This window comes from Protopterus annectens, chromosome 1.part0 (genome assembly GCF_019279795.1).
Source record: "Protopterus annectens isolate FY-2018-M chromosome 1.part0, PAN1.0, whole genome shotgun sequence".
In the NCBI taxonomy this organism is placed as follows: domain Eukaryota; kingdom Metazoa; phylum Chordata; order Ceratodontiformes; family Protopteridae; genus Protopterus; species Protopterus annectens.
This window is the reverse complement of record NC_056725.1, coordinates 23976491-24000136: the sequence shown is the minus strand read 5'-3', so window position 1 is coordinate 24000136 and position 23646 is coordinate 23976491. Positions and strand designations below refer to the sequence as shown.

Sequence of the window (23646 nt, the reverse complement as noted above, 5' to 3'; positions counted from 1 at the left end):
CCTCTCAGAAACTGTCTGAGCAGAGGATGCGAGAAGACAGGAGGATCCAAGCTGTATTCTGCTGAAATAGCTGACGCATGTATCTTGATGGAAGAATAGGACAGGCCTGTATGGTAGAGCTCTGCCAAGTACTCCAGGATGTTGGCTATGTTCACCAGTGTCACATCTTGTCCCTTTGCAGTACTCTAGATTTATTTATTTATTTTATTTTACATTTGTTGACCGGGCTAGTCAGATGAGATATCTTTTCCATTTTGCTGCATAATTCTTTCTTGTGGAAGGTCTACGAGCCTCCAGTATTATGTCTTTAACCCTTTGGGATAAATTCGGGTTAATTGCTGTTATGTAATGTTCCAGGCAGTTAACTGCAGAGTTTTTAGACTCGGATGCAGGATGCTGTAGTTGTTCTGAGTTAGCAGTAAAGGGATCAGGGGCAGCGTCCATATTTGTTCCCTGGACATGCTCCTCAGAAGTGGGTACCAATTTTGTCTTGGCCAGTTTGGAGCTATCAGAATGATCCTCGGACGTTCCCCTTTGATCTTCAGAAGCACCTTGTGCATCAAAGGAAGTGGTGGGAATGCGTATGCTGTCAGGCTTTTCCAAATGAAAGAAAGGGAGTCCACCTTCCAAGCAAGTGGGTGGTAAGTCCTTGTGCAGAATTTCTTCAACTGGTGATTGAATGGGGATGCAAACAAGTCTATTTGTGGTAATCCCCATTTTCTTGTGATGGTTTTGAAGATGTCCGGGTGTAGCATCCATTCGTGGGCATCTGTTGTAGTTCTGCTTAATATGTCTGCTAGAATGTTTTCCTTCCCTGGTACATAAATTGCCTGTAACTGAATGTTGCAACTCAGAGCCACATCCCATAGGTCGAGTGCCAGCCGGCATAGAGGGTATAAGTGTGTGCCTCCTTGTTTGTTGATGTACCACATAACTGTGGTGTTGTCCGTTCTTATCATCAACTGGCCTTCTTGGAGAAGAGGTTTGAATGCCTGGATTGCCAATTTCACTGCCATCATTTCTTTTAGATTTATGTGCAGATGTAGCTGGTCTTGAGTCCATAGGCCTTGAATGCACTTGCCCAGCATGTGTGCCCCCCATCCGAGGTCTGAGGCATCTGTCGTGATGGTTTGTCTTGGTTGACCTTTGCAGAAGGGCAACCCTGTGTTTGATTGGCAGGCCTGAGCCCACCATAGGAACTCCTGTTTCAGGCATGGGATCAATGGAATTTTGGTTTCTAGGCTGTGCTTGTGCTGGGACCACAAATTCTTTAGGTACCACTGTAGCTTTCTCATATGCAGCCTGGCATGAGGAACCAGTATTATGCAGGATGCCATGAAGCCTAGAGCTTGTAACACTTTTCTTGCAGTCAGATGGTTCTGCTTTGTTAATGCCAATAAGTAGAGAGGAAGTTGTTCTTTCTTTTCTGCAGTTAGGAATGCCATTTGTTTCGATGTGTCCAGTTCTGCACCCAGAAAGGTTATTCTTTGGGATGGAATCAGCCTTGACTTTTCTGTATTGACTGTGTATCCCAGGGCTTGCAGCAGGTAGATGACTTTTTGTAAGTCTTCTGTTAGTTTGTTTTTGTTGTCCGCTTGTATCAGGCAGTCGTCCAGGTAGGGATAGATTTGAATCCCCTGAAGTCTGCAATGAGCTATAACTGATGCCAGGCATTTCGTGAACACTCTGGGCACAGTAGATAAGCCAAAAGGCAATGCTGAGAATTGATAATGCTCTGATCCTGCAAGAAATCTGAGGTATCTTCTGCAAATTGGTCTTATGGGGACGTGCAGGTATGCCTCCTTGAGATCTAGAGTTACCAGCCAAGACTCCTTGCCCAGCATGGGAAGAAGCTGCTGTAGGGTCAGCATTTTGAATTTGGGAACAATGAGGAATGTGTTTAAAGCGGACAGGTCTAGAATAGGCCTCCATTTGTTTTCTTTCCTTGGTACCAGGAAGAGTCTTGAGTAAAATCCCTTTCCCTGTTCCATAGATGGTACCTTTTCCACAGCTCTCATTTTTAATAATTGAGATATTTGCTTTAGAGCTTCTGTCTTTTGAGTAGGTGGTAGGTTTGGCATTCCTCTCTTTTCTGGTAGAGTATGGAAATGGAACCTGTAACCTTGATCTATAGTTTGCAAAATCCATTTTTCTCTTGTAATGCAGTGCCAGTTTCTTGAAAATAAGGTTAGCTTTCCGCCCAAGGGTGCTTGTAGTTGTTCCCTGGTAGGCGGTACCACAGCCAAGTCACTGAGCTTGAGTTGTTGTAGTGGTGGTGGCTGTATCCGTGCCTCGTTGGTTGTTACCATGCCATTGGCGACCCCTGTAGGCACCCCTGGATTGGTTTCTGCCTCTACTGCGCCTATTCCTGCCTCTTTGTGGCTTAGAGGATTCCGGAAAGGACCAATTCTTGGAGGGCCAGTTCCTGCTAAACCTTGGAGGTTGAACTTGTAGGAAATCTTTCACTGTTTGCACAGATTTTGCTTTCTCTTCCATCTTTTTTAGTACCTGCTGTGCAGGGGAACCAAATAAATTGATCTTGTCCATAGGTGCATCCAAAATCTTTGATTTGACATGGTCTGGTAATGTCTGCTCTTTCAACCATGCATGCCTCCTGATAACTGTGCCAGTCATGGCTGATCTAAAGGAAGCCTCCAGTGCATCATAGCCACATTTTAAAGAATGGTTACTAACCTGCTGTATGTTATGTACCATTTCCTGAACATACTTTTTATCTAAAGATTCTTCAGAGGACAGCTTTTTAGTCAACTGGTCAAGCATAAACTCTTGATATTGAATCATATGAAATTGGCAGTTCAAAGCTCTAGCTGACAAAGTAGCAGAGGTGTAAACTTTTTTACCCCATCTCTCTAAGGACCTGGATTCCCTTTCAGAGGGCAGGGAGTTTTTAGAAGAAGTAGCTGCTACAGCTTTAGGGCCCTGGGAGATGGTCTCTGGATCTGCAACAGGAGCCTTATAGAAATGGTGATGAGTGTCCGGGACCCTGTAGTACCTATCGGGCTTAGCAGGAGCCGGAGGTAAAGAATCAGGAGCAGTGCAAGCATCATTAAATGCATCATCAACAACAGAAAGAACTGGAGGTATAGCTAAAGGTCTATGTTGTGGCAAATGTAGAAAGGTCCTAAGCCTCTTTCTAGAGTCTGTGAAATCTTGGCCCTGCCACTGAAATTGTTCCCTCATAGCATGCAAGGTTTCCCCAAAGGAAAATTCCTCAGGAGGAGAGGCTGAAGGGATGGACTCCTCAGCATCAGAATCCTCGTAAGGGGAATAAGTAGCCTCAGGAGGGTCTGTATGTTCCGAGTCATCAGAAGAATCATCTGCGGATACTGGCTCAGGGGGCTCTGCTCTAGGTCTCTTTTCTGGAGGAGGGAGAGAGGCCCTGTCAGGATGAGGCTGGGCTCCACGGATTAAAGAGATGAGATCCTCAGCCAAAGAAAGCATGTGGGAGCTGGTGCTGGGCCTGTGAGAAGGGGGCTTGGCAGGCACAGGCTTAGTTGTTTTGGCTGCTTTAGCCCTGGCAAAGGCCTTAATAGACATAGCTGGAGGAGGCCTAGCAGCTCCACGTGCAGGGGTTGAAACATCCAGGGGAATGGTGTCTGATAAATCCTGTGAAACCGCAACAGAAGGTTGGATTTCAGAGGCCGTCTCTACCAGGCTAGAAGAGGCCTCGGTGGAAGGCAAGTTATCGGCTGAAGAAAGAACCGCTTGCTCGGTTTCGGCCGAAACCGAGACACTCGTGGTTTGCTTAACCGCGGTTTCGGCCGAAACCACGGACCGCGAGTGTCGGTCCTTTTCTTTGCGTTTTTTAGTAATTTGCGTAGTCGGAGGATCCGACGGCATAATGTAGGCAAAATCAGAGCCGAAAATCTGTTCAGCAAAGTCCGACCGACGTCTAAGCGTCCGTCGGTTAAAAGAAGAACAGGCTAGACAAGCTGCTACGTCGTGGTCTGGGCCTAAACAATGTATGCAATAGGAGTGGAAATCTTTATGAGGTATTTGTTTCCCACAAGATAAACAGTTATTAACTTTCTCTGACATCGGCTGAGGCAAGAAAGAGTCCCCAACGGGGTACTTAGCTTTATAGAAGTCTTCGAAGAAATATTCGGTAGTAGTAATCTCTGGATCTGACCGACCGGCACTTGCGAACAGCTTCTGCTTCGGGCGCCACGCGGCAAGAAAGACTGAGGAAAATGGCGTCGGCTGATGCCTTTATACCCGAATAACTGCCGCAATGATGTCGGGTGAAGTGCGACACCAGCCGAAGCCAGACCCAGACTTTGGAATCCGGCCGACCGAAGGGCTGCCTGACGACAGGACAACCCATTTGTGAAGACTGCAGATGCATCCTTGAAGGACATCTGCACATGTTCTTTGACTCACCTTCCTGATTGTGTCGTATTATATTCCTTGTTTAATACAGCACCACTTGTTAGAGTATGTTTTAAATTGTATTTTTGAACGTTTTTTCCAGTAAGCAGTGAAACAAAATGTATCAATCAATAACAACCCATCTTAAACTGCTGTCATTTTAATACACCAATATCAGTCAATATGCACATTCTCTGCAAAGATTAATTCCACATTAAAGAGAACTGTAACTAATGAAGAGGTTGCTGCTGTTGCTGGCAAGCAACTTTTGCATTTCAGTGCTTCATATACAAATTTAGTGCCTGCTGCCCTTGATAAATAAATTGCCTATGTTACATTAAAAAAAAAAAAGTGGTATGCTGGTGATATGCAGTAGGGAATCACTGGCAAACCCACAAAATGTTTATAGTTACTAGGTATCTAATCCAAAGGAGAATACACTCAGGAGTGCAATACCTTCTTCCCACATTATGCTTCACTGTAGTGCCAACAATTGATCTACCTGGTGTGGGAAGAGAACCAATAGCCTTCTGCACCAAAAGCAAGTGCACTACCTGTTGCACCATTGAAACCGACTATGATTATAAACAACACAACTATGAAACTCTGTAACTGACATTGACTGATTGTAAAGCTCAGTGATTTACAAAAACAAACAAAAAAATAACTAAACTTAAAGGAGACCTGGCAGCTGGTGTGGAGGTTTAAGGCACTTATCTGTCAATAATTAAGGTTCAGAGCTCGACTCTGAACCAGTTCACTTAAGTAGTCAGTGCTCCTAACTAAGGCATTACAAACACACATCTGTTTGCTCTAAATGAAAAATTGCAGCTGTGCATTTAGCTGTTTATGGAAGATTTTTTTTTTCAATTTTTGTTATAGTGAAGCCGACCCACCCAGCCAATATAAGCCATAGGCAACTGACTAGGTGGCCTAAAGCTGGATCTGGCTCTGCTTCAGGTCTCAGTACCCTTAGCTACTCTGATAAGACTAAAATCCTTGCGTCTCTGCTCTGGACTGCACAGACTCCTAAGGGGTGATCTCTGCTTAGCCTTTCATGGCAGGAATGACTCAGCATGCCTTGAACTCTACCTAAATATAATCAGTGGTAAAGAAAACTCTCATTCCAGAGCCCTAAACCTATACTACTACATCAACACTACTGGATGGCTTAACAGGTACCTAACTCAATGTATTCCCGGTTTCTAAACAGCCTACCCTTATATATATCAAGTAGAGGACTTCCTCAGAAACCTTTGAAATTACTCTGCATGACTGTAAAGGCGACTGCAAATTTTCATTTGGGATACCTGGAGCACCCTGACGGTCTGATGGTCTGCTTAGTCATAATTATAGAAAATAACCTATGAACTTATGTAAGTAAATGTACATTACAAAATATTTCATTTAATAACATCAGACTCATTAAGTATATAGTCATCATAGCCCTTCATCAAATGTACCACCTTGCTGAATTGTTTAATTTAATGATTGTATTTATGATATTTTAATAGCTACTATAATTTTAAAATAAAATATTAGTAGTAAAGCTAAAAAAACAGTGACATGATACAAGACGTATAATTGGATGTTAAGTAAAGAACTAGCATTGCTTAGTTTGAAGACTATATTGCAATTAAAAGGCAGGGCTAGCTGCCCAGCTGTGTGAACACTGGTTCTAGATGATTGCCACCATTGATGTGACACCTTGATCCCATGTGCAAAAATGGGAAAAAGGGGTGTAGGATGGATGGATGGATGGAGTGGAATAAAAGGAATTGAAATAAAAATCTTACTTATAGAATACAAAACACCTATGTTGCACCTCTACTAACAGACAGTATAGAAGACTGTGGACGTAAGAGAAAAAGAGACAGGGCAGCACCTCCTAACACTGGAAGCAACATGGAAGTATGACGCCTAGCTTATAGTATCTGCAGAGCTGTACTGATGCACAAAATACAGAAGGAAATTATACAGACTATGACCTAATAATAACTAAAAAAGACCTGGAATGAAAACCCTTAACCACGTCTACAGGAATAAGATTATGTACTCTAAATATATTGTCTCAGAAACTGAATGAAAATAAAATATGAAAATAAAATACACTAGATTACATTAGCCTGGCTCTAGGGAAAGATAAACAAGGCTTACTTCTTTCATCAGAATAAAGAAAGGAAATTACAGATATTATGTATTTACATTCTACAGAGCATAAAAAAGAGGGAAGTGCACTTATTTGGGAGAATGGAATTAACAGTTATCACGGGAAGTTCACGGATTAAAAAAAAAAATCACTGCTTATTTGCAGAGTTGGAGCATGGTCAAATGGGGCTCTAGGCAGGGGAATAGACCATGGCTCCCCCCTCCCCACATCCATTCTGGTGTAACATTAGTTGCCTTTCTTCTCCATGTTCCATAAACATTGCTCAAAACTGTCTACATGCATATGGTCTTCTTCACTTTTGAAATGAAGGCAGAGATAAGGATTTTATTTTAAACTTTTAATTTAAATATTCTTTGTTGACCTGAGTAGTCCCACTAAGTAGTAATGTCTTTACAGGGAGACTCTTGGCGGGATTCATACTACTAGGGGAAATTTGGCCAGGCCATTGGGACACTTCGTCCTACTCTATTTGATAGCTCAGGTGGATGTAAAAGATATCACAGCACCTACCATTAACACAGATAGATGGGGCCTCAGTTTGACATCTCATCCAAAGAGCAACACACTTATGAATGCAGCACTCCCCACACCACCACCTTAAACTACATTGCAGTCTCAGCAATCCATCTACATGGTGTGGGAAAACACTTCTGGCTAACATAAAAGATCGAAACATTACTAATTTCATAACTTTAATCATACTTTGACTTAGGAACGTGGTCTATTCCCATCATGGTATTAGAAACTCAAAAGACTTCAAGAAATTAAAAAAATGTGGGAGTAGAACCCACAGCCTTCAGCACCAGTGACAAGTATAGTACCTGCTGTGCTAGAAACACTGCTTTGAAATTCTATAGCACAAACACTGATAGCCATTTGCCAAACAAAACAGCTGCACATTGAAAAGAACCTTAGCATGAGTAACAGTTAACTTCTCTTGTCTTGAAACTCCCATTCCTTAAAAACGCATGCAGATTTTCAAGATTTTTTTTCCATTAATCAGTGAAATTTTATTTATTTCTCCGGTTCGATCCTTGGCTGGGGTGCCTTCTGTGTGGAGTCTGCATGTCCTCCCTGTGGTCGCGTGGGTTTCCTCCGGGTGCTCCGGTTTTCTTCCACATCCCAAAGACATGTTGTAGGTGGATTGGACACTCTAAATTGGCCCTAGGTGTGAATGCGTGCATGTGTGTGCCTTCTGTGGAAAGTTGGGCGTCGGGCTGGCAACTCAACACCGTAAAGCTCCACTGTCAATCATGCATGGACAGGTGATCCGCTGTGGTGACCCCTAACCAGGAAAAAGCTGAAAGAAGAAGAAGTGAAATTGTATTTATTTATTGGTTGTCATTTGATTACCATGAATGTCTGACTGGGTAGAAGCCCATTTTCACCAGAGCCCCTGGGAGAAAAGCTCCAAATTATTACAAAGAATTTTAAAAACAATTAATTTTACAATCATTAAAAATAAAACAAAAACAGCCGCATTTTTAATAATTACAATATATTAAAGATAATATAAAAACATTGGTCAAGAATCAATACAAGGTATATGACAATTATTTAATATTTAGAGAAAATTTAGACAGTTTGTACAGAAATTAAAGGTAAGTTAGTCTAATACAAATTTGAAATTTCAATATGAAGTGAGGGAAAACAGGCTTATGGTATATTTTAGAGAGAAAGTCAGGGAAGAGAATTAGATAGCAATAAGGAAGTAAGTGAAGATGGGAGAGTAAGGAGGTATATGAAATGAAAAGGTAATTGTTCACAGTTAGGGATATAGTTTATCTTTTGGGGAAGAACAGAGCCAGATTTTAGCTAGAAAATCTTTCAGAGTGATTTTGAAAGATGGGAGGGAGGGTATAGACCTGATGGGTACAGGTAAGGAGTCACAGGCCTTAGAAACCTTGTATGAGTACAATGCCCAGCAGACTTGCTAAGTTTGTAGACAGGAGTTTTTGGTCACCAGATCGTAATGACCAACTGGGAACATAGGTTCATAGGTTAGTACTATGCTAACTGCCATTAAGAGCCATTTTAATCCTAGCCAATTATCCCTTTGTGAGACTCAAACCCTGCACCATGTGTTTGTAAGGCAAACACCTTAACCATTAGGCCATCCTCCTAAACCAACATAGTAGTGTAGAATGTTTTTTAGTGCTGGACAGTTAGATAGGTACTGGTTAATTTTATAGGTGGTAAGAAATTGAGTATATGTTAGTTGATTTGGCAGTTCTAAACAATTTAGGCTTTTCAGTGCTATACAGTAGTGGGTTCTGAAAGAGGTATGTGCTGCAAATTTAGCAACTTTGTTATACTATTGTTCAGGTTTTAATTTTTGTGAAGTCTGGAGGTTAGTAAGGATGGGAGCACCATAAAGAATATCGGTGAGGAGATAAGTAGTGGCAAGTGTAGTTTTAGTTGGTGAGAAAGTTTCTGACTCTGTAAAGCATCCCTAGTTAATGATGAGTTTTTCTTATGCAACTTTGTATATGCAGGTCAAATGTAAGAGTATCATCGACTATCACCCCTAATAGTTTGCTATGATAAGTGACTTCAATGGCTGTATTATCGACAGAGGACTTTAAAATTTGTTTTTTCATGAGAGAGGTATTTCGGGGGGGAAGTAGTAGTTTGGTCTTTTTTGGGTGGACCTTGAATTGTGAGTTATAAAACCATGTTTCAGCAGCTGTTAAACCTTCCTGAGTAATTTTTTGGATATGTGCCATGTCACATGTGCAAATGAGTGTGGAATCATCTGTGTATTGTATTAGTGTGGCCTTTTGTGTAGAAGTATAGTAGTGTGGGTGAAAATGTTAGAGGAGGGGACCAAGTATAGAGCCTTGTGGTACACTTTTGGTGACTGGGAGTTAAGGAGACAGCATGGACTCTCATTTTACTGACTGATACCTGTTGGATAGACAGCTTTTGAACAACAGAAGGGAGGGCTGACAGAGACCTAGTGAGGACATCTGAAGTAGACGTTTGCTGTGACAAGCTGTGTCAAAGGCTTTAGACAAGTCTAGAAATGAGGAGGAGACTAGTTTGTCATTATCTCCAGCCTTATTGACAGTATCTATATAGGTTAGAAGGGCAATGGTAATACTATGGGAAGGACAGATGTCATGTTGCGTAGGGGATAGTAGTACTTCCTGCAGGAGATAGTCTAGAAATTGTTTTTGAATACATTTTTCAAGTATTTTCGCAATAGGCGATAAGACTGCAATCAGTCTAAAGTTATTAATGTCTGTTGAATTTCCTCCTTTGTGCAGAGAAACAATGAGTGACTTTTTCCAGAGAGGGGGAACATGGGATTCCTGGACTGACCTATTTATAAGGATTGAGACAGGATTGGCAATGCTACTGGCTGCTTTTTTTTTGGTACTTGCTTGGAAGGTCATCAGTTGAAGAAGAGCACAGTTTAAATTTAAGACTAGATTTATATAGGATGTGAGCACAGGTTTGAAGGTGAAAGTGGATCTAGTGATAAGTGGCTGTTGGGCAGGTCTGGGATTAGATGTTGCAGAATCCTTGGTTAGAGATGCTATACTATCTGTAAAACAAGAACTGAACTGCACTGCAGTTTCAAGTGGCGAGTTAAATATCAGGACAGGTGTTTGGGTTGAATTTCTGGCTGGGATGCACGATTTCTTTAATGGATGTCCAAAATTTTTTAGGGTTATGTTTAGTGTTATTCTAAAAGTTACTGTTGTATAGTTTTTTGTCTATTTATTTGCTTTTTAGTAAGACTGCGAAACAGTCTGAAGTTTTCAAGATATTGAGGTGTTTTACATAAATGTTTGCCATTCTTTCCATGCTTTTTGGACAGGCAAATTACATTATTTGTTTTCAGTCTCTTCCTTCTAGGGGTGCAATGGTATTTAGGATATTTAGAAAAGTTGTACTGAATTCAATTACAGCATTGTCTAAGGGGAGGATTTCTTGGAAATTCCAGTTAATAGATGATAGTTTAGTAATGAACATTTCTGGGTTAAATATGCTGTTTAACTGGGTGTGTGAGATGTCTAGTCATATAGATTGGGAGATGATCACTGAAAGAGTCTGATATTGCACCTGTGGTGGAGTATTTGCTTGTATCTGATATTAGGATCCAGTCTAATGGAAAATGTGATGTCTTGCTATAACTGTGGGGCTATTAATTAGTTGTGTGAAACCATACAAGTTCATTCTAGATGTAGGGAGTTACAGTTTGTGTCCAACCAATTGACATTCACATCACCTAGTAATATTTTTCTTGTTGAAATGTCATGGATATCCAGTGTAGGATATCTTCCAGTATAGCTGTATTGTCACCTGAAAGATATAAATGACAGTAATACAGGTTTTATTTTGAGGAGAGCAACAAGAAGCTCTGCTGAACTGAATTTAGCTTATATTTGAAATAAAGGTGAGAGGCAATATTAAGTAAGTTTGGTTCATTGTGTGGAGTATGTAAAGAACTCACTATCTCTGCTACCTTCTCTTAACTAGAGAATACCAATTACCTGACTAATACATCTTGGCCATACTGCAGCTCTCTAACACACAAAACAATAGCTCTTGCACTGGCCATACTCTCCATCACTTTTCTGTAGCCGTATACCCAGCATTACCTGATGCTTATAAAGCTCCTAAGTCCCTAACATCACTTCAACTTGTAGCTACAGACAACTCCCATTAGCAAGTCTTACACTGTCACCCACCTATCACTTCAAATCTCTTACCCTCTTAACAACAAACTCCAACATACACCTAATACTGCACCTTTTAATACAACACCAATCTCACTCATTCATAGATAGTACCCTTGCATGTAACACATTCTTTCTGAAACTAGATAACATGGGTTACACATATCCATCCCAACTACTAAAAACATCATTCTACCCATTAATAATCCTCACCTACTCCTACTTTACATCCTGTCCTCCTACCACACTCAGCTTCATAACCACACCCCATCCCCTTGGCAAACTGATTCCACATCCAACACCACCAAACTAGAAAACTTCCCTGTATTGCCATGTGACCTTACCTCCCCCTTCCCTTCTCTTACTCCTGCATTAAACTGAAAATCAAAGCTAACCCCCTCTCTTCTCAAAGACAAACTAAAAGAATTCACAAATTGACCAAACTCTATCTACACCTACTCGATAAACTCACTTGCAGTGGTGATATACATCCTAATCCAGGACCCAAAACATCAATCAGCCCAAACTTAAATCAGCTAAATCCCCTACACCACAGACCTACCTCAGCTCTCCTCTTCTTAAACATTAATACAAGAAGTATACTTAACAAAATTCATGACCTTCATGCCCTACTAGTTCTATAGAAACCAGATATCACTGTGTTAACTGAAACATGGCTCAAACCACAACATCAAAATAATGACATTACTGCCCTGGGTTACAACATTATCTGAAGAGACAGATCAGAGAAAAAGGGCAGAGGTGTTGCAATATTATTCCAAAATCATCCTGCTTACAACAACTAGATTACAATGCCCATGAATTCAAAGATGTAGAACTAATCATTGCCAAAATAAAAATAAGTTCCAACAAATGTAATTATTGCAAGTGGCTATATACCACCAGACAATATCACCACTGTAATGGAAAGCTTGCTTAATTGGACCTCCAGCTCCCTTCCACATGAAACCATACTATTAGGAGATTTCAATAATGACTGGCTTCACTGCTCCAGCCATAACCCCTCTGCCTTCATAAACCTCCACAGGTTTACCCAAACTATAACCACCCCCACTCGAATTGGCAAAACTTTGAAATGCTAGTCCATCTTAGACTGGATCCTGGTATCTGACCCCACTCTTGCACAGCAATCTGGTTGTCTTCCAGATACCTAAGTGACCATCATCCAACCTACCTAATTAGGAACAGATCCCAAACCATTAACCAACCTATCCTCAGAGTAGTTAGAATCAATACTCTAAAAAGCTGTAACTGGATCCTCCTAAAACATTTACCTCTAGACGATGCCGTTGAGTACTTTAACACAACCTTCATAAAAATCTTAAACCATCATGCCCACCCTAGAACCATTAGAATAAAATCTAACTATGCCCCATGGCTACAAAAAGATACTAAAACTATAATGAAAGAAAGGGACAAGGCCTGGATTCAATAGGAGAAAAGCAAAACCACTACTATATAGAACTCCATAACAAAGCCAAAAAAACAAATCAAACTAGACAAATACAGCTACTATATAAGCATGCAAGAAAATATGCTCACAACCCACAAAAATTCTGTAAATATAAATGGTATACTGCATCCAGGAAAGTCCACGACTCCAACCTCTGTGCTTCCAAATAACCATGAAAAATTTCTACTCAGTTTAACAAATTCTTTACCGAAACAGTCCAGACCCTTGCCAATGCCCAAAATAGTACTAGCAGCCCCACACCAATAACTACCCCAACCCATCCCAATATACAAAACAATAGCCCCAGTTTTCACCTGTACTCTGTATCCACCAAATCAATAACTAAACTCCTTGGTAAACTTAAACCAACCACTCTAGCAGCTGATAAGCTGCCAGCAGACTTCCTTCAGATCTCAGCTGAAGTTATAGCCTATCTTGTCTCTACTCTCATAAACAGATCTCTCTCAGAATGCAAAGCCCCCACCTCATGGAAAATATCATATATAATTCCACTGCACAAAGAAGGTAACTCCTTAGAGCTCACCAAATATTGCCCAATAGCAATCCTATCACCTTTATCCAAAATATTAGAAAGAGTTGTTCATACTCAACTAATACAGTACCTCCAGAATAACAACCTACTCTCCATATCCCAGCATGGCTTTAGACCTTCCCATAGCACCACAACAGCACTACTATCATTCAACAACATGGTTGACCACCACAGAAACAAGGGTCTATTTGTTTCTTCCATATTCTTAGACCCATCAAAAGCCTTTGACATGGTAAACCACAGTCTGTTTCTTGATGCCCTATCCACCCTAAATATAAGTCCCTCCTCTATATCATGGTTCAACAGCTACTTATCTGCCCGTCAGCAAGCAGTCCTATGGCAGGACCAATTGTTCCCTCTGTTACCAGTAACCACAGGAGTCCCTCAAGGATCCTTGGCCCATTGCTGTTCTCTCTATTTATAAATCAGATCTCTTCATCCTCTCCCACTGCCTCAATAGTACAATATGCAGAGGACACTGCCCTCATATGTGCTGCCCCTACCCTTAGTGAACTGCAAACCCTTACCCAAAATAACTTCACCCTAGCCGAAACTTGGTTCACTAACATAAAACGTCTTCTTAACCCCCCCCCAAAAAAAAAAAAACTAATTCTTTTCAGCCCTAGCAGATCTCCTCCCCTAAATAATAATTTCACCATTAGCTCCAAAGAAAACATTCAAATCAGTCCAACCACACACACACACACACACACACACACACACTAAACTGCTAGGCGTAGAAATAGACAATAACCTGAGGTTCGACATCCACATAGCACAAACCATTAAGAAAGTTAATAAAAAACTTGGTCTCCTCTACAGCAACAAACAGTTTATGGCAAAACGCACCAAAGTAAACATCACAAGGACTCTTCTTCTATCCACCCTCCTCTATGCCTCTCCCATCTTGACCAATCTTCGCCAAACTGATGTAAATAAAATGGAATCTTGCTACAACAAGATTGCCAAGTTTGCTACTGAAGCCTCTTATAGGTCCCACCACTGTCTATCCCTTAAGCAACTCAAATGGCTTGAGTTGCCTCATATACTTCTACTCAATCAACTCTCTATAGTGCACAAACTCTATTACCTTCCTGAGATAACTCCAGCACTTCAGCACCTAAGTCAGCCCCACATTCCCTCTAGACCCTTAAGATCTAGTAACCAGAACCTCATAACTGTCATCAAACATAAAAACAAAGCTGGTAAGTCCTTCTTTGACAACACCATTTCCAAAACCTAGAACACACTACCAAGCCAAATAACTTCTACCACCTCCTTTTGTCAATTCAAGAAAACCCACTATCTAAGTAACTGGCTAAGCTCATGCCACTCACCAGGCTAATCCATACCAAGAGAATTTGTCAGGGTACAGCTATGTATAAACAGTTTCTCCCATGAAAGCTTCCAAACCCGTGTACATTTACCTTACAAAACTTATAACTGCAAAAGAAAAAGAAATGTACCTCTGAAGCTCTGATTGTCTACTGTAAGAAATGTTAATCACTAGCATGATGTCCTGTTGTGTGCATATATGCTATATGTATGTTTGTTAATCACTAGCATGTTGTCCTGATGTGTATATATGCCATATGTATGTATGGTCTACTTCATTTTACTCTCGTGCAATGTATTGTAATGTGGAGCTTTTCTCCCCAGGCCTCCGCTGAAAATGGACCTGTGTCCAGTTGGACTTTCCCGGTAAACAAATGTAAAATAAATAAAATAAAATAAATAAATAAAAGGATAAGCTGAGCGGTAGCATAATTAAGTACATGAGTTTGTATTTTATAGATGTTAAGTAGTGGGGGAGTAGTACTGAAGAAGAAAACAAGAAGCTGCAGGAGATAAAATGCATTGAACCAATAAAAGACACAATTACCATTTCAGCATATTTCGATCAACTCTGAGGACTAAGTGAGCACCCTGGCAGTTGATGTAGGGGATTAAGGCTCTAGTCTCCTGTAGCTGAGGTACAGGGTTTGAGCCTAAGCGAGCTAATTAAGTAACCTGCCATCCCCAACTACGGCATTTAACACAGACACAGACACAGACACACACACACACACACACACACACACACACACACACACACACACACACACACACACACACACTATGGCAGCACTCTATGTGTTTGAAACTGAAATCAAAGCAGTAGCAGTTCCAGTTCAATATGTGTTCCATTCCAAAAGGATGAGAGCAGTCCAATGTGTGCGTGACAAACATTCATGAATGGATGTGAAGTTCAAAAGTGTGTTTGGGAAATAGGAACTTTCAACTGTTTAAATCTTGTCCATTGCTGTGCATGTGTCTTACTAAAGATGCACCCACATGCAGGGTGTGTCCTTAATGAAAATATGTTTTTAATTGTTTAATTAACAATTAAATGTTGTGGCAGCTGCCAGTACCACCACCCTCAAGCCAGAGGGCCCTAGGCAACTGCCTAGGTAACCTAGAGATGGATCTGGCTTGTTTATCACTATGAGTTCCTAGTAATAATGCAATTTGAAATGTAACAAAACAAAATAGTATAAACTTTAATATACAGTGTGAAGCAATACATTTTCTTCCATAGAAACATTTGTCCTTTCTTTAGAAGTGGATTACTCTAATAATATAATACAATATAATTCTACATATTTTAGTCAAAATGCTAACTGTATCCTTCAACAATAAGATGCTATGGACTACTTTTCAATGCGGATTATACTGAGGATATTAACAGTAGATGAAATTATACAATTTTTCATCCTGTAGATAGGCAACTGTATTTCATCTGTAACATATAAACTATTCTGTGTGTTCCTGTACAGAGTATATTGCTAAAAAGTGGTCGAACATTGTGTCATTATATGAGCCTAGTAAATACAGTGCAAGGTTTGTGCCAAATGCTGTGTTAAAATAATAGAGCACATGAATGGAATCAGTGTTGGAAGACTGACACATTTGTTCTGTTTTTCTGTTATTTCTTCAATTCACGTTTGCTTGTAAGTATATAGTGTGCTTCAGTCCAATCCTTCCTGCACAGTTTATGAATATGTACTAAAATGATTTTGCTTGTGCTATAGGGAAACAACACACCACTGCCAGCTATCAAAGAATGAAAGTTAAAAATGAGATTGTAGGGTTTAAATGTATTGTGCAAATTGTGTTAGCTTCCTCGTTTCTTTACCGAAGTCTCTTTTGTGCCAAACAGCTAGGGGCTTACCAGAGCGTCCACAGTCAGCACAGGAGATCAGGTCCTCAGGACAGCCTGTCTTCTTAGAGCCACCCAGACAGAAATCACAGTAGCCACTGGGAATAATTGTTCCATCAGGTGCTTTCTTGGCTATAAAACAACACAAAAGCAGCAAACTTTCTTTCAGAACTATCAAGTGTTTATTACTTAGGTACAATCACTACTGCAGTCTACGGCCCTTTAAGATGACTACAATTTTTAAGCAGAGTTAAACTTTGACAATATTTCTTTTGGGTTCTTCATTAGAAAGCCTACATTGTTATTTAAATTCAAGAGTATTTCTTTCTTAATAAGGTTGTTGTACAAGTTAAAGACAACAGAACTCTGTAGTGCATTACACTGTGTTTTATCATTATGCTTTGCAATGATTGAGGTAATACTGTGATGTGTGTATGATGCTACACAAGTTATTATTACAGCACCTTGGTCAGTTGTTGTCCTCAAAAATTTGTGACTGCCCCTAATCACCTGGAAGATATGAATGTGCTTACAAGAGTAACTTACATCACTACAGTCAGTCAGTCTTCCATTACCAAAGATTTCAAAGTGCAGCTTAAAGGAAAACTGTTTTTTTCAACTGCCTAGATCTCCCAAGTATGCCACTTATGCAAGATGACATACTTTTACCAAATTAAGAGAAACTGGTGTCAAATCAGGCTCCCTATCAGCACTTTATATGTCACAACTGTGAGTGCTTCAATTGTGAAATACAAAATATGTATCAGTGCTTATGCAGTGGTCCAAATACCTCCCCAAAAATGTGAGCAAAGCATGCAGTAGCAAGAGCAGAACGTTATCTTGTATGTGTACAGCCACAAAACATGGAAACCAACCCAAAGTGCTGCAAATACACCTTGGCATTGACCAGCGAATACGCAGGAACCCTTGGCTATAAAAGAACACAAAAGCAGTAAACTTTCCTTCAGAGCTATCAAGTGTGAGCCCCTCAAATGACAAAGACTGCAAAGTAAGGAATAGGTATATTGTGGTCAGCCCATTACAGAACAGTGGTGCCCATGCAAACAATGTGCATAAATCTCCATATGGCAACCCAAGTGCCCAGCAATAGCAAAATAATAAAAATAAACAAACCATAATAGCACATTAACATGCAGGCAGCAAGACATAAGAGTTACAGGCAGGCAGAGGTAACAAAGATATAAGGGTACAAGCATCCAAAGATAGGTTCATAGGTTCTTCGGTGATTACTAGGCTAATGGCACAACAGCCTTCACAAGCGTAGCTAATTATAGCCAGGATATGAAAATATTGTATCTTAATTCCCCAGATATGGGATGGGTTAGTATCAGTTTAGTGGGTATTTGGGTGCTGGAGCCTTGAATCATTTTACAGACTGCCTCTGTCCATAAGGGACATAGGCAGTACCCCAGGAGTGAATTTATGGTTCCCCATCCATGGATCCAAATTCTTTTTGAAAAGAATGAGAGCTGGGCTTTGTTTTACTAAGCTGGAAGTTTGTTCCATAGATGAGGTAGCTTTTGGGATACAAATCTGTCTCTTCAGCAAGTTCTGTTACAGTCACAAATAAGGTTCAGGTCCATGGAATGTGTAACTCTCCTATAATTATTCTTTTAAAAATGTATCACTTTCATCAGGAATGAAGCAGAGAATGCCTTGCAGGTCAGGCATAAGTCCTCTCTCAATAAATGATAGGAGACAGAGTAAAGGGATAAGGAATTTAGTCATGTGTCTTACACTTTGCATTATTTCAGTGAGAAACCTCTGCTGCCACTCCAGCTGGTGTAAGAGCCTGGTTAGGTACATGCAGAAGGGAGCAATGTACTTGACTACTGGCCTGATGAGGGATGAGTACAATGGCACTATGACTTCCTTTGACTGGAGGAACTAATTAGGGACTCAACAGTGTAGCAGAAGGTAGCTTGCTCCCAAACTCAAATGTCTTCAGTAAACTAATGTCACACTAATGTAGGTAATATGATAGTAACCCACAGGCATAGAAAAGAAATTGGGTGTCCATGGTTACAGAAAATATTCAAGGTAGAAGTTACTGCCTCAGGCTTCACTCCTCGGTAACATAAGTTTAATACCGTAGCATATATTGCAGTCAGGTAATGTGTGTTATGACCAGGGTAAATTAAGATAAAGCATGGTGCATATAGATAAAATGTACCCCCTTTGGTAAAGTGTACATAAAACACCTACACATATTAGTGGGAGCAGGCAGCAAGAATATGTACAGCAACATACTTAAAAGCCATACTCCTGCATATGGGGACAGAACATGTGATGACTGGATACTAAGCAGGTAGCTACAGATGGGAGGGCAGTATGTACCCACTTGGCAAAATGCACGCACAGGTAATGTCCAAATGGAATGATGATAAAATCAGCAAGGAAAGGAGAGTAGTATTGCTGGAATTGAATTCATCCCCAAGTCTTGGTGAGTACCTTCATGAGCTGGACCCTGTTTTTACAAAATCTCACCAAGACGACACTGATATATAGACTGTATTTTATATAGCATATATCATGGGCAGAAGAAGGTTACAAAATAAAAAATACAGCTTGATTCACGAGTCTCAGAATAAAAAAGTGCCCAGTCCTGGTAGGTGCACTGGTGTCAAGACTGGAAAAAATGACAGTGTAGAATCCTCAAGAGACAGAAACATTCCTACAATCGGGTTAGGCCAGGCCCAGGGGGAGGTTACACTCCCACCTCCATTGTAGAAGGAAGTAGTAGTTCACAAAAAACACAAAATGTGACAGTGAAAAAAGTCATAAAGATGATAGAGTGGACTATTGAGAATACAAAAGAAATTATATATTGCTACTATTATGCTAGAGGCCCAGAATTTCTGGATAGAATATATTCAAAAAGATTAAGAGAGAAATTAGAAGAAACAAAAATACACACAAGAAAAAACTGTCAAAATTCTCAAATGCAAATTTTTGTTCATTAATACATTATATAGACCATGAAACCTTGGTCCACTTGGAAAAATAAGTGACTGAGGAAGTGAAAAAATGTAAAGAACAAAACCTAGAGATTTTTGAAAGATATAAAAAAACATGGACATGGCAAAAACAGAGATCTGATATGGTGCAATATTTATGCAAAGGAGAAAGCCAAACTGATTAATATAAAAAAGTAGCCCCAAAGATCTTTGAAAAGAAATACAGGCAAAGGCAACCAGATATGGAAAATTTCACATTACAAAAAGTAAGGCCACAAAGAAAGAACATAAAACAGAAGATTAATAAAGTAGAAGTTAAATATAAGCTGAAGTTGTGGAATACCTGTGAAGTGAAAGATTTAGCATAGAAAATCTAACACAAATTATATCACAGCACGATGGAACAATGAGTCCCCAAAGTAAGGGGAAAAAGGTGGAATGGGAGATATCTGAATAAATATGCACACGGGAAAGAAAAAGATTTAATCTGGTGCAATATTTATGCAAAGGAGAAAGCAAAACTAATCAATACAAAAAAGCAGCACCAGAGATATTTGAAGAGAAATACAGGTGAAAGCATCCAGCTATGGAAAATTTTACAATACAAAAAATACAAAACAAACAAGACCGGAATATCTGGTCAAGAAGAGAAGGTCAACACTTGCACCACACCATATGAAACACATAGCCTTCCAGAATACACAAAAGCACTGCCTTCACATAAAAACACAAACCACATACCTACCTTCGTGGAGGCTCTCAATAAAAATCTACCCAAACAGCAGAGACCTCCAAGGCAGAAACGCACTCAACCACCAAAACAACACTAATCACGAGACACATAACTCTCCTAAACAGTGTGCCATTCAACCAAAGCCCCTAAGGCAAAACAGCATGCCCAGCACACTAGTCATAGGTGACTCCATAATGAGGCACAGTGATGGCCCACTCACTAGTTTGAATAAGGAGAACGTAACAGTCAGCTGCCTGTCAGGTGCCAGGATCTGACATATAAAGCACGCACTCGGGTCCCTCAACAACAGGTACAAATATGACTTTGTCATTGTACATGTGGGTGTGAATAACCTGAGATGTACCTCCCTGGACAACAATAAAAGAGACATGGAGGAGCTCTCGGATTATGTAGCCCAGGCGGGTACGACCCTAGCCCTGAGCGGCATTCTACCATCACCCAGAATGATACCACAGTACAAGCAGAAAATTATTGATTTCAACAATTGGCTAAGTTTCTAGTGTCATTCTAAAGGGATCCAGTATCTGTCTGTCTGGGACGACATGATTGACAGACCTCGATGCCGTGCCAGAGATGGCCTGCATCTGTCACCCCTGGGCTTCTGGATACTGGTCAAGGCTCTTGCCACCCCTATAGTGCTTTTTTTAGGCGGTGTTCCAAAGACCAAATTACCACTGTAACAGCTACAAACAAATGCAATCTGAGGGTCATGCTGCACAACGCTAGAAGCCTAAATCTCAAAATGCACTAGCTTGAAGCACTCCTTAAAATGGAGAACATCGACATTTGTGCTGTAGCAGAGACCTGGTTCATGGCAGAAAGCACACCTGCACTATCAGGCTATAATTCATTCCACAACTTTCAGCCCCAGATATTGGACAGAATCCCCCAAAGGTGGTGGTGTTTCCATATTCATAAAGGATCCACACACCTCCAGACTGGTAGCCCAACATAATGCATCACAGATACTTCAGGTGCAGCTAACACTGGGTAAGACAGAGATTCAGGTTGTAGCCTGTTATAGGTACCCAACCATGTCCCAAGACACTCACTCCACATTCCTAAGTACCCTGGAGAATGTTAGGGTCCAGCCTAACACACTCATACTGGGTGACTTCAACTACCTCTCCGTTAACTGGGTAAACTACTCGTGTACCAATACACTTGCTCAACGTTTCCTGGAATTCATTAATTCCAATGCCATGGACCAGCTTGTTCTTAGCCCCAATAGAGGTAGCAACATCCTTTACCTGGAGTGGAGTACCACAGGGATTGGTCCTGGGTCCTCTCCTGTTTGGTATCTACTTCTCAGAAGTCCAGTCCAACACGAAGGGCCATTATTAACTCTATTTCCAACAAAAGAGGCCAGCACCCAAAGAGTAGAAAGTATATTTTATTATGGCTACACCGAAAAAAACACACTTATCAGACTGGTTTCAGCAACCTGCCTTCTTCAGTGATAAGCAAACAAACCATTTTGACATAATTATATACCTTAATTAATTAAACAATTACAAAATTTAAAGCAACAACACCATTATAAGGCTGAAAGCCCAGCAATGAATTATAAATAAATGATCATTAAGGCTAGGGTTAAACAAACCTCCCAGCCTAACTGTCCAAGTTTTTTCTTTTTTGTTTAAAAGGGCATGCCACGCTAACTTATTGGACCTATCCCCCTGGATTTTGTCAATGACCATAAAATTAAATCTGGCTGTAGTGTGGATTAACGTATGTTTATATAGTGCACTGGAAGTGCACTTATTCTGAATGTCGCTGAGATGTTCGGACATATGTATACGTAATGGTCTAGATGTTTGTCCTACATGAAGGAAAGAACAGGAGCAAGTAGCTAAATATACCAGCCAATTGGTGCCACAGCTGGCAAAAAACTGAATATCATAAACTTTGCTGGTTTCCTACTGGAAAATTGTTTAGATTTCAGCATGTACTGGCAAGAAGAGCAGTGACCACAAGGGAAGGATCCAATCAATTTATCACCCACAGGAGTAAGTTAGCGTCCCAAATGTCCAGTGAAGCTGCCCCTTAAAATGATTGAAATTAAACCCTAATGTATGTCCCCTAGGATAGGAAAAGGAACACCTGGGAGTCAAAAATTTGCACAAATCCTCATCTTTAAATTTCTAGTCTCCCACCAGGACACAAGTGCTCTTCAGCAATTGCATTCTGCTTGCTGAGCACACTCAAGCAAATCTGCAGTCTGAGGCTACCACTCCACCCATACAGTATAAGAAGGAATCAGTACTGCAAAACTACACAAGGATATACATTTTGAGCCTCAAGAGCAGGGCCAGTCCACCCAGGCATTCTACTTGTATGTTTATGAGAGTGAAGCTATTACAGTAGCAGTATTTCTTAGTAGTTCTCAGCGTGCTAATAAAACTGACTTTTGTAGCCTTGTGTCCTCCCCCCCCCCCCAGCTAGTGCAGTAATCCTAACTGTCCAATAGACAGTATACATTTAATTCAGATCCCTGTGAATAAATTAACCATCAAGCAGCCCTCTCAGTGCTTTCTGCCTTAGTTTGCATCACTTGGAGGCCCACCTCTTTATTTGCATCTCTATACATTCCCCTTCATTGCTAATGTATTTCCCTACTCTAATTTGTGCACAAACTGGTTACTAATCAGCAAGTCAATGTGAAGGCACACTCACAACCTTAATAAAGTTTGCTGTCTCTTCTCTCCTTCACTTTACAGGTAGTTTGAATTATTTCTTACCCCCTCTGAGGCCTTCACTGATAGTTTTCTACTGATTGCATTCCACCTGCTTTACACCCCTTGTGCTATCTCCCTCCCCCAGTACTAAGTCTATATTAGAATGCTGCTGAGCATGGAGCCATCTTTAAATTTCTAGTCTTCCACCAGGACACAAGTGCTCTTCAGTAATTGCATTCTGCTTGCTGGTACGCCATTAGACCTCAGGAATTTGTTTAAAGTGTTCAGATTTGTAAAGTTATACTTACATTTTACTCTTGTCTTGGTGGGCTCTGCCCCGCTCCGTTCATCCTTACTAATGCTCGGGCTCTCTCCACTCCCCTGCCTCCTATTCCCTCCCACCCCCACTACCTCTACATTTATAGTAATCACAGCCACACCCACAGCTCACCCTCACATCACCTCTACCAATCACATCTCCTCAAGTCAGATCACATTATACCACACCAACTTACTTCACACAAAACACTCCCAATCACTCTCATTCCCACTAGGCATGTTTACATCACCCACATATAGTGCAACCCTATAATTCCTATTCAGACCCCCACCTAGTACCAACTTTAACTTTATAACCATGACTATCACACAACTAAGTCTAGTCTGTCTTCTCATAATTCTTTATAACACAACAAGTTATCACTCTAAAAATATCCCTAAACTTAGTAGCACAACACTACATTATGCACTCTCATATACAGAC

At 40.6% G+C, this 23646-nt stretch overlaps 1 protein-coding gene across 9 annotated transcripts in view; it reads right to left on the bottom strand.

Moving 5' to 3' along the window:
* DPF1 (double PHD fingers 1) overlaps positions 1–23646 on the bottom strand; it is a 1255311-nt gene that overhangs the window by 429232 nt on the left and 802433 nt on the right. For 8 of the 9 annotated variants that reach the window (XM_044080027.1, XM_044079637.1, XM_044079708.1 and 5 more), the window contains one exon: positions 16486–16605. The exons of the other annotated variant lie outside the window; for it this stretch is intronic. In XM_044080027.1, coding sequence (XP_043935962.1) covers positions 16486–16605 — 120 coding nt within the window. The remainder of the gene's footprint in view (positions 1–16485; positions 16606–23646) is intronic. 9 annotated transcript variants of the gene reach the window in all.